This window comes from Benincasa hispida, chromosome 6 (assembly GCF_027475165.1).
Source record: "Benincasa hispida cultivar pf3 chromosome 6, pf3_genome.v1.1, whole genome shotgun sequence".
Lineage (NCBI taxonomy): Eukaryota > Viridiplantae > Streptophyta > Magnoliopsida > Cucurbitales > Cucurbitaceae > Benincasa > Benincasa hispida.
In genome coordinates, this window is record NC_143483.1 from 32,533,994 (window position 1) to 32,546,111 (window position 12,118).

The 12,118-nt window shown below is 31.9% G+C and overlaps 1 protein-coding gene across 3 annotated transcripts; it reads right to left on the bottom strand.

Annotated features, from left to right (window-relative positions):
* Positions 1 to 5,454: 5,454 nt before the first annotated feature.
* LOC120080389 (uncharacterized) lies at positions 5,455 to 10,852 on the bottom strand. 3 transcript variants are annotated; one of them, XM_039035037.2, is made up of 6 exons: positions 10,695 to 10,852; positions 9,668 to 9,768; positions 8,724 to 8,801; positions 8,556 to 8,627; positions 7,181 to 7,278; positions 5,455 to 6,660 (listed from the first exon to the last, which is right to left on the bottom strand). In XM_039035037.2, exons 1-6 carry the CDS (start codon positions 10,716 to 10,718, stop codon positions 6,107 to 6,109), a joined length of 927 nt encoding a protein of 308 aa, XP_038890965.1. In that variant the 5' UTR covers positions 10,719 to 10,852; the 3' UTR covers positions 5,455 to 6,106. The 3 variants fall into 3 exon arrangements, with proteins under 3 accessions (XP_038890965.1, XP_038890964.1, XP_038890966.1); XM_039035036.2 differs by having other exon boundaries at positions 8,724 to 8,804; XM_039035038.2 differs by having other exon boundaries at positions 8,724 to 8,796; positions 10,695 to 10,834.
* Between the last annotated feature and the right edge of the window lie 1,266 nt (positions 10,853 to 12,118).

A 12,118-nucleotide genomic window follows, 5' to 3' on the forward strand; every position in this document is an offset into this window, starting at 1 on the left:
TCGATAACTTTCAATTTGAAAAATATGAATACAACCTTGAAATAGTAATACTTGAAATATTAACTTTCAATTTGCTATAGTCATCATTGGCTATCATTGATACATTTTCATCAATTGGAATCAAACTTGAGTATTAACACTTAAAGCTATCAATGGCTATCAGTGGTAGATTTTAATAAATAGTTATCAATTTTGAAAGGAAACTATCAACTTTTAAAGAGATAAACATTTAAAGTTATAAGTGATAGAAGTCTACAAATGAGAAGTCTATAAGTGACTATCATTGATGCCTACCTAAGTCAAATCACCAATATCATTAATATCATTCATTTAATTGATATGTACCTAAGTCATATCACTGATATACAGATATCACCGGTAGCTTCTATTAGTGAATATCACTAATAGCCTCTATCAATGGCTATCATCGATAGTTTTTAGCAATGGTTATCAATTATAGACTTTCATTAAATGGAATCAAATTTTATATAATTGATATCATCGATATATGAATATCACCTAAATTCCATACTGATATCACTTATATCGTGGTTATCGATGATAGCTTCTATCACTGATAGCATGTCATCAGAGATAACTTTTGTCATTCCTTTTTACCGTCAAATAGTATGTTGTCATTGATGGCTTCTATCACTGATAATATGTTATTAGTGATAACTTCTAGGCAACTCACTTATATTTTAGGTCAAGATTCAGCTTTATTAATTAATTAAATTCACTAAATTGGCTATCAATGATAGGCTTCTATAAGTGGCTATTAACTGTGAAAGAAAATCATCAAAGATTAAGTTATCAATGATATAAAATATTAGTGGCTATCACTGATAGACTTTCATTAGAGACTTGATTTTGAAATATTAACACTCAAAGTTATGAATGACTATTATTGAGAAACTTTTATCATGATTATCAATAATAGACTTTTATCACTAATAAACTTATATGCTGATATCTATCTAAGTTTGGTATCACTAGTACATGAATATGATCGATATCTATCTAAGTTCTATCACTATTATGACTAATAATGATGTTACCAATACACAAATACATAAATTATTTCAATTTGTGCTCTTCATTTTGGGTCATCTATGCCATTATTTCAAGTTTATTACTAGTAGACTTCATACTAAGTCCTATAAAAAGAAAAAAAAATTACTGACCCATTTGATAACGTTCTCATTTCTCATTTTCTAAGAAATAAAATTGTTTAATAACTAATATCGTTTCTTATTTCAAACTTTTAAGAAATGTTTCTAAAAATGGTGCAAATTTGAGGACTAAAAAAAGTAGTTTCTTTCAATTATGTTTTCATCCACTATTTATATTTAACATTTCATTTTAATAATCAAATTTGATTATTGACTTGTTAGTATCAAATCACTTATAAGTGTTGGGTTCAAAACTCAGTTTTATAATTCTTCTTTTTTTGAAAAAAAGAATAAAGAAAAGAAAAAATGGGAGAAAGAAAAAAAATGAACAAAATAAAAATTAATAAAATGGAAGAAGACATGCAACAAGATAAGGAGGACATAATTAAAAATTAGAAAAAATTCAAAAGTTGACTCATCAACACTACCATATTTACAAGTATTTCAAAAGGTGCTATATTTTTAGATTTTTTCCTTATTTTGTTATCAATTTGTATGAAAAATCAATTTAAAGCTCAATAAGCATTCATTTCTTTGGTCTTATTTTTTTAAAAAAATATTTTTTAATCGAGCATGCACTCTCTTTTTTCTATTATATTTTAAATTAAAAAAATCAAATATTGGCAATTGCAAAGAGCAACTATTTCAAGATAAAAGTAAGCAAAGAATAAAATAAATAATTAAAAAAAAAAACATCAAACTTGCTCTATAGTTCCATAAGGGGGTGTTTGGCGCGTGATAAAAGCATAGAATTGAGATGAGTTGAGTTGGTAATTATTATATGGAGAGTTAAATTGTCTGTGTTTGTTGTGCAAAGTTGAGTTGAGTTGGTAATTATTGTCTGTGTTTGGTGTGCAAAGTTGAGTTGAGTTGAGTTTGGAAGTCTGTGTAGCGTTGAGTTGAGTTAGAGTATCTGATGTAGTTTTTTATGAATGAGATTGGTTTTTTTTTTTCATTTTTTATTTTTTAGTTTTATGCTTTGCTATTGTTGATTAATTTTTAACTATACACCTATTTACTCAAATCATTTATGACATAAAATAGATAATCTCAATTTTTTATCTCAATTTGTAGAACATAATAGATTATTTTCCATTATTCTTTTGAAAAAACTGTAATAATATTAATTCTCTTCAATCTGTAAAATATATCACTAAAATACATTTCATATTGTTGCTTAATTACTATTGAATTGGTATATTATATGTATATATATTGAATCTCGCTAACTTAACATTATTATTTCACATATCGTACACATGAACGTTGAATAGCTGGATAACTTAACAGTTTATTTTTATATAATATGGATTGTATATCTGGAGCTGAAATTGTACCTAGGATAATTACCTTCCATTTGATAATGATGGTGAGCATGTGATGTAGTACAAAAATAATATCAACCGATTGAACATGTGGCCGTTTAAAAAAATCACAAAATATATGATTTTTCAGGTTGAAATATTAGGTGGTTAGTCTAGTGGGTCCGAGCAAGTAGGCGTGTACAGTACCATAACCATCTGTCTTCTGGTACAGCTAGGAAGAGGTTTATTTTTTGTATGTCCGTACTAATTATATTAATCAAGTCACATCTATCATCCTTAGTGAGCCCTTCAATACTAAATATGGCTTGAACTACCTCATTTCAATGTCCAAATTCCATCTCATATTTCTCGGCTTGCCACGCAACGAGTCTGCCCATGTCGCTGATTGCATATCAGCGGTTGATCGCATGATGTCGATCATTTCATTATGGAAGGTGAGTCGTTTCCTCTTACTCCCTCTAGATGGCTCCACTGATACGCTCACTCTGCCGGTGGAAATATCTGGTACACCTGCTCTCAACGTGGACATATCTCCTTAATCTTCTTCCATTGCATCCTTAGGCAGTTAGGTTTGTTCATTATCAGGGGTAGGGTATTCTTGTGATCCTAGCCAAATCTCATCTTCCATTTTCCAGAACAAATTTGACACCATCACCACTGGTGGCTCGCAATAGTGCCTGGTTACCCTATCCTTCCCAAACACACTTGATAGTTCATCGTAATGGGGGAATGACTTGTTCCACAATCCCTTCTCGTTATGATGACTCTGCATTCGTATATGGGAGCAATATTAGAAATTATACAAAAACAGGTTCGGTGTCAAGTCAAAAATAAATAAATTAAGTAATGGTCAAATCAATATTAATTTGGTGGTTGAGCTAAAAATGACATAAATTCAACATAATATCTCATACAAACTAGAAAGCCTCCGGATTTAAAGAGCTATTTCATTGGAACAAATCCAACTCCAAGCAAATAAAATAAACAGTTTCAATACTTCTAAAATTGAAGTCAATTTTAAATGTACAAAAATTAAATTCATTTGAACGTTGAAAAACAAATTTAATAGAATGAAGAAAAAAATCAATTCACTCAGAAAACAATTTGAAAGGAAATAAAACTAAAACAGAAATCATGCTCAAAAGATAAGGAAAAACAAATTCGAAGGAAATTAAAAAAAAAAAACCTTCATCAAAAGATAAGGAAAAACGGAGATGCATGTCATTTTTTAATCTAAAAATCATAAAGAAATGAAATTAAAATAGAAATCATACTCAAATATGAGATTGAAAAAATAAAATTAAAATAGAAATCATAATCAAATTGTAAAGAACAAATCATCATCCGCCTTCAAGGGAGAAAAATAGAAAACAAACCTATTCTCGGGGTGGATTGACCCCACCAAGCTCCAATGACATGGTTAGTATCTCCTACCAAGAATTAACTCACCTCCAATTTCGATGGAAAAGCATAAAAAAAAGGGCAAGGGAAGGACACATGATTTAATATTGAAGCGGCAAGAGGAAATTTGGATAAAAAAAGTATGGATAACAGTCAGGAAATATGTACAGATATCAATAGGGGAAAGAACGGAGACGAATTTAATACAATATAAATGAAAAAAAAATACAACTCATTCGAGCTAGTGGAAACAAAAGTAGACCGTAATTGCAAGAGGAACAAAAAAAAACTATAGGGTTTGTTTTGGACAATCCGGAATCCAAATCGGAGAATAGAACTTTCGACAATTCGGAATCGGAAAATCAAACATGGAAGGAAGAATATCAAACATGCAAAGAAGAATATCAAACATTCATGAGGAAGAATAGAGACGGATTTAGTACAATATAAATGGATAAAAAAAAATATAACTCATTCAAGCTAATGGAAAGAACAGTAGACAGTAATTGTAAGAGGAAGAAAAAAATTATAAATGTTAGCTTTGGGCAATCTGGAATCGAAATTGGAAAATAGAACCTTCGACAGTCCGGAATCGAAAAATCAAACATGGAAGGAAGAACATCAAACATACAAGAAAGAACATCAAACTTGCAAGGAAGAATATCAAACATGCATGAGGAAGAACAGAGACAAATTTAATACAATATAAATGGATAAAAAAAGTATAACCCATTCGAAACTGTGGAAACAACAGTGGACGGTAATTGTAGGAGGAACAAAAAAATTATAGGGGTTTGCTTTGGACAGTCCGAAATCGGAATAGGAAAATAGAACCTTTGACAGTCCAGAATCAGAAAATCAAACATTGAAGGAAGAATATCAAACATGCATGAAGAAATGAAGATGGATTTAATACAAATCTTCAGCGTCGAACAAAGTAATCGGAAAAAAAATAGAAATTTGAACAAGAAAAAAAAAACTAGATCTACTATAAAATAAAAAATAATTAGATATACCAAGAAAATGGTTAGATCTACCGAAATATCGTTAGATCTACAACAAAATCGTTCGTATCTACCCGATCTAAGAAGAAACCAAAGAAGAATATCAAGAATAGACATAAAGAGAAACCAAAAAAATCATTTTAAAGCAACGACGTACAGAGAAACCAAAAAAAAAAGACATACAAAGAAACCAAAGTAGAGAAACAAAGAGATGAAAAGAAATACAACCCATTCCAGCCAAAGAAAGAACAAAGAGACCAGATGAAGAAGGCAAACCAAGCGACGAAAGAAAGATGAGAAGAGAGAGAGGTGATTAATTACGTGTGACGAGAAGAGAGAGAGGAGGCAGAATAATGAATGAACTTGCAAATGAGGCATGAAACGAAGAAAGAAAACGAGGGGTTAAATGATGGATTTAAAACCCACTATTTTAAGTTAAGCATACATCAAACAACGGGTGGGCTTTTTAAGTCCAACCCAACTCAATACACCCATCAAACATGCCCTATGCCCTAATTCAACAAAGATACTTGCAATCCGTACACTTTGACCTTCGTTCAAAAGAAATTGTGCCAATTGCTCAAGATTTCAATAAAGCTTAAAATTAAAGCAGTACAGTTTCACATAAAACATAGTGCATTGCCTGGTATCGTCGAGACAGGTAAATAAGCATGACGATCCACAAGATGCTATTTTATGCCTTCAGCAGACAATAGAGAAAGTATTTAACAATGAAGTACTGACACAAATTTAAGTTAGAAACCTTCACTTTAACCCGACACAAAACCGGCTATGTGCATCTCAATCAGTGAACAGATCTGATCAGAATTCATTTCCTCAAGACTCAGCTCGAACCATGTAGTTCAATCTCCTCATACAGCACTGCTTAAACAACCAGATCGAATTCCGAGCACATCAAGGAATATATAAGCTAGAGAACGCAATGTTAGATTTCACATTTACCAACTGAATAGGCAACATAGACTATCAGCCATAGGCATTGCACCGACCCTGATCATGTCACCAATGACGACCATGATCTTCATACTTTACCATTGGCAATGCGAGGTAGACAAATTTGTCATCACACAGTCCCATTCGTCTTTTTGTTGGCCCCCGGCAATCTTGACAAAAACTTGTGAGGACAAGAGATCATGCCAGAGAACAAGAGCTACTGCAGATATCTTTGAATCCTGATTCTATTTTAATCTGCTTCCCCACGAGTTTGAAGAGACTTATTCTTTCGGGAGTGCTTGCCTAATGCCTGAGAAAACATCATCTTTGCAGCTCCTAAATGTTCTCTCTTCAAGTACTCATTGTCAACACGACTTGCCTTCGGAGAACTCTTGTCAGGTTTCATTTTGGCAGCAGTACTTCCCCTTGCCACTGACACGTCTGGATTACAATTCTTATCCACTTCATTCTTCAAGTTCACATGTTGATGTGACTGTGAAATGTTTTTGTTAACGGCTTCCACGGTAGAATCAGGCAACTTCGAATCTTTTGCTTGGACGTATGCATTGTTTACCACACCTTGCTCTTTGCGATGGCAAGTAGTATCCTCAGGAAGTGAATTAATTCTCTGGCCCAGTGCATGTGCAATCATGCGTCGTGCAACCACAGGATCACAGCGTGGCTTTGGCTTCATGGGTTTGCTGTCTTCTCCTATGTTCATCATGAAAATTCGCTCACGGACAGCCAGATAAGCTGCTTCTCTCTCTTCAAGTGAAAGTTGAGGAGATGATTTCGTTGAACTCGCTGAAACAGAACGTCAAGTTTAGGCAACTCTAAATTTTTTTAAAGTAAATCAGTAAGTAAAATGAATATGGGCATTCAACATAATAAATGAGAACTTTTGAACTTCCTCAAAATATGCAAATTGGAACAACATTTTTCAGTTTCTTTTTTTTTTTCCTTCTAAAAAGAGATATTTTCATACTCATTCTATTACAGAGGTCCTTCACACCCTAACCTTCAAACTTCAGATCCAGAATCCCTCTAACATCCTACTCAGAAGACCTTTTATTCTACTCTATCCATACTGTCGTATTCCCTCTGCTGCCATTAAAAATGGAGAGAGAGAGAGAGAGCAGTAGGGAATTTTCACAAATTAATATTACACCTACATACTATCACACCTCTACAGCCTTCAAATGGCCTTAAGTCCATTATAAATGCACATGTAAACTTTCTGATGATCAAATTGTAATCAATAGCATGAACTGGGAAAATATGCAGGTACTGATTATGTTGTAACGAAATAATAAGGAAAGTATACCAGAAGAATTTTCCTTTCTCCTTAATAGTTGGTGTGGTATCGTTGACATTTGAGGTTCATCATACTCCCACAGAATATCACTCACAAGAATGGATGGTCTGCAATACACGAAAAAGTGAATGAACAAATGACCTTTACTAGTATCACCCTGTCCTACCATTCCCCTATGGTTCCACAGTCTGTAAACATAAGAACCCTTGTGTTTCACTTTAAGCTATATCCTGAAATTTGGTTTCTTCCCATTCTTCAAAAAAATGAAAGAAAGATTGGATCACATAATATATTCATAGCTAAGCAATACATGAACTATGAATGTGATGAAGAAATAAATGACGTCCCAAAGGTTTTTGTCACAAATAGAACTTGTTTGATAAGAATTAAAGAAGTCCATCTTTTCATATAGCTAATGCTGCGTAGTCCAACTCTTTACCCTGAGTGGATGTGTGGAAATCTACTATTCTAATTAGTTTGTATGGAAGAAAAGCACGAAGAATTTGGAATGAGGGCAGCGCTTGAGAGCTCAGAATACAAAAGCAAGGGAGAGAGAGGGTGGTATGCCGTCTGTTACTTGAATTCAAGGATGGCTAGAGAAACACTCGGAATCGGATTGCAGTCCCTCCCGTATAGACTAAATTTCAAACAAGGATGGATTCCTAGTGGAACCAATCAAAAGGAGTAGAGGACAGAGTTCATAACTCCAAACTAAAGTAGAACTTCTTTCTGTGGAGAAGAATTGGAGGAAAAAAGAATGAGGGAGAGGCTTATTCAATTATTTCAATGTATAAATAACAATACATCTCAAAAGCCTAACTCCAACCCAAAATAAATCTTTTTTCTACCGAGAAGACATGATTTAAAGAAAAGAAAAACAAGGGTGAGGTTTTAATTCAATTTTTCAACGTGCCTTTTATACTTTCCCTAAAGTAGAAGAAAACAACAAAGAACCCAGGAATTGTTAAAATTCCTAGCTTCATCATCATATTAGTATACTCCAATGTTCTTTTTTTATTTTTTAAATCATACAGCTTTAGTATACAAAACAAATAGTGCCATAAACTCCTTCGGTAACGTGGATTCTTTTTTTTAAAAAAAAAAAAAAAAAAAAAAAAACAAGAAACAGGATAACGTGGATCTAATGTTTTAACTACCACTTGGTCTATATAAGTACTGGTAGATCCAAGAATGCACTCTCTATAAATATCAAATCAAATAAAATGCTTTAATAAGAAAATAAATAATTAATCACCAGATGCGCATACATGGAGAAACGAACTGCAGCACTAAACGATGCCCAGATAAAATGTTCTATCAATAAGAATTTACATTATGAAAACATTAAAAAATAAGGAAGTCAGAAATGGAATTGTTCACATACATCGATGAATCTGGGCATCGCTCCAAAACCAAGTGTCTATTAGCACCTTCACCAACTGATACGTGGGCAAATCTGACAAAGGAGTGGGGAGAAGTACGAAGTTAGAAAGGTTGGCATGAAGTTGGACAAAAAAATAAAAAATTCAACCTTAGAGGCAGGTAAAAGTACCCAAAAATATCAGCAAGACGATGCAAAAGAAGACGGTTGTATGAATCCATTGGTTCCAACTCCAAGATACCATCTGAACTGCTATTCAAATAAATTATTAAAAGCTAGTGATCACCATACAAGCCATCGGTAAAGAACAATGAAAATATAAAGATATTCTCCAATGGGCAATAACAATAATGTAAGTTAATACTAATGCACCAAACAAAGGAATAAAGAGTGGTTACTATCCTCTAGATTATGCTAGCCAAACACCTAATGGGAGATAACAGAAATTGACCTTCTTTCTGCTCTAATATGTTCTTGGAAATGCACTGCACGGGCAGCCCATTTTTTATTTTCCCCATTAGACATAAGTTGAAACTTCTTAAAAACTATCGGCATTGTCTCGGTGTTTCCTAAATAAAGTTTCAGCTTTGATTGATGTCCATTTAACTAATCTTACTAGATAACCACCTAATACTACAACATTTGACTTTAGAAAGCACATTGGGATATTTTAACATTCTAAAATAGTATCTTATCCAAAAAAAAAAATCTAAAATAGATAGCTACTCTTATAAGGTTTGTTTATGCTATTGTTTATTTGAAAATGACTTTCATTAAAATTAAAAAATAATTATAAAAAAAAAATTGAAAAAAACCTTGGGTTAGATGAACTTCTCTTTTTCGTGATTATAGGTTCTGTTATCTTTTATCCAATTGGAGAGGTATTTTGTAACTCATTTGGAGTGGGGTTCTTCCCATTTCTTTTGTGATTTCATACCAAGAATGAAATTGTTTCTTATCCAAATAGAGGGGGGAAAAGACGATCTAAAAAGATAGGTACGGTTGTTTGAGCCCATAACCTTCCACTAGTCCCTTACACCATTGGGTGTAATGAAACACAAAAATATTATTAAATTCAATAACTAACATTATCTAACCATCATCCAACACATTACCTGGTTTCATCATGAAGAAAGTTTATGAAGGTTTCTTCCATGGATAGAATAAGATGCTTGCTGGGGAGGTTGTCTTTCACAAGAAAGGCCAGCTCCTGCACCTGGGGAGTCAAATATCATCCATAAGGAGAAGAAAAAAAATGGAAAATGTAAATGAAAAGAGTACAAAGTAGGATTACGTAATCGGAAGTACTAAAAATTACATATCCACCTAGCCACATCTTTATGTTAAAAAGACACTACGGTTCTAGAATATTAATATTTCAGAAAGCAACTCCATACAAACACTCAAGTATCAACCTTATCCTGTCAAAAAGAAAAAAACAAAGCTACTTTTGAAGATCAGAGTGCATGTACACTAGCACAAGGTTGAAGATATGAATGGTGACAGAAAATGCAGAACCTATCTTCATTTCTATAACATCTTCTTTCAGATGTTAACTAAATTTCCCAGAACTTCAAATGCATAATACAACAAAGAGAACCTAAATTTCATCTAGATGAATCAAGGTACTGGTCAGGGGCAATACAGAAGGAAAAACCCAAAGAACAAAAAAAATTTAGAAGAGAATTCCAATTGTAGATAACACAAAATAAGGACTACATCATATTTTCTTGAAATCCAGTGTATGAATTAATTCCATTTGGGGAATGACACCCTGTCATTCATACTAAATTCCAATCCAAGTAGGGATAATAAAGTAAAAATAGATCAAAATCTCAAACTAATGAACCTTCAAATTACAAAACTCGGGCATAATAAAGCGCAGCCCAACAGCCAAAAAAAAGAAATCAATTAAACTAAAAAAAAAAAACCTCACTACCCACTACCCTGATCCAGAAACTACCAAACTCATCACTGTCAATTCATCAGAATATAAAATATGCTCGAGCCCACGAAGGATTCGGAAAATTAAACAAATAAACAAGACAATTTACGGCAAAATTAAGCGACTCTATGGAATCAGAAGATACAAGTGAAGAGGGATAAGACTGAGAAGAAGAAAACAGATGGAGAAGAAGTTACCATGGCGAATTGGGCGACAGTCATTGTGAAGTATGAAGATTGAGAACTCGGAGGAATCTCAGTAGGGCTTTCGATTTTCGAAGCAATCCTAAAAATTACGGTTTTTGACGATAATGGCGTCTAACAAACATAAAGCAAAGTGTCCTTTCTATTTCTTTGTTTTTCTTTTTCTTTTTTTTAAAAAAAAGGATTTATTTATTTTATTTATTTATTTTTATGTTTGCTTCGACAGAAAAATTATCCTTTTATTCTCAGGTAAAAGAAAAAAAATGTGCGCTCACTATCTGAATTTTTAAAATTATAGATTTGTTTGGTCTATCAGATTTTTTTTTTCTCCATGAAAATTAAACTTATAGATAGTATTTCTATCACTAAATTTTTTATTTTATTATCTGTTTTTTATTAATTAGTTAAGAAACACATGTAATTCACGTATTTTTTTAAATAGTGATTTTTTAGTATATAATAAATAAATATTATACCATTTTATTTTAATTAAAAGTTAGATAATGAAACAATTTTCATTTTTATATTATCATATTATCATTTTTTAAAAAAAAAAATCTTATATCTAACACAAAGAGAGAAATTTTGTTCTGATAATTAAATTATCGAATTAATATGTTAATATTCTAGTATTGTAATATATATAATATAATAATTTATATTCTAATCTTATTATATATCTATTATGAAGTCAGGATGTGTTGTTTCACCGTTTTAATTACTATTTTCATTCAACTGAATCTTCTAATTTTTTTTTTTTTTTGTATTTTCTCTAAACTTTTTTTACAACTATTTTCTCTCAACCTTAGCTCTCATTAAATTATTTTTTTTGATAATGTAGATGCAAATATTTAATTCATTTTTCTTTTACACGTTCATCACACAAATACATTCGAAAAATCAATGCACCAATTTGATGTGTGTAACCACCTCCACTCCAACAGATGCATCCAATTGGCATCTATTGCATCCTATCCGAAAGAATCACGTCCCGTCAATATCAATTGCACTTATTCAAATTAGGCCTTTTTTTAATATATAAATTTGTTCTGTACATTAAAAATTGGAAAAGTCATCTCCACTATCTTTTAGACGGACACTTGCACTTGAAAAGTCACAACCATACGATAAAAGGCAATATGAAAATTTATGAAAAATATAAGGGTAAAAGGGGCAGGTAAAGATTCTCTCTACATAGTCTTTTTTAATATAGTAGAGATGATTTAAAACACCAATCTAAATTTTAAAATTAAAAAAGTAACTTTTAAAAATTTGTTTTTGTTTTTTTTTTCTCCAATTTAACTCTAAATTCAATCATTATACTTGAGAAATATGTAAATCATTGTAAAAACTACTAAAGAAATATGTTTCATTTTCAAAAACAAAAATAAAAAACGAAATGGTTAAGAATACATTTA

Excerpts from the sequence above, each read along its gene's own strand:
- LOC120080389 (XM_039035036.2), bottom strand. The coding sequence starts at position 10,718 with ATGACTGTCGCCCAATTCGCCATG. Across the intron at positions 8,805-9,667 it reads TTTCTTCATGATGAAACCAG|CAGTTCAGATGGTATCTTGG; the intron begins GTAATGTGTTGG and ends TTATTTGAATAG. Across the intron at positions 8,628-8,723 it reads CGTCTTGCTGATATTTTTGG|ATTTGCCCACGTATCAGTTG; the intron begins GTACTTTTACCT and ends CTCCTTTGTCAG.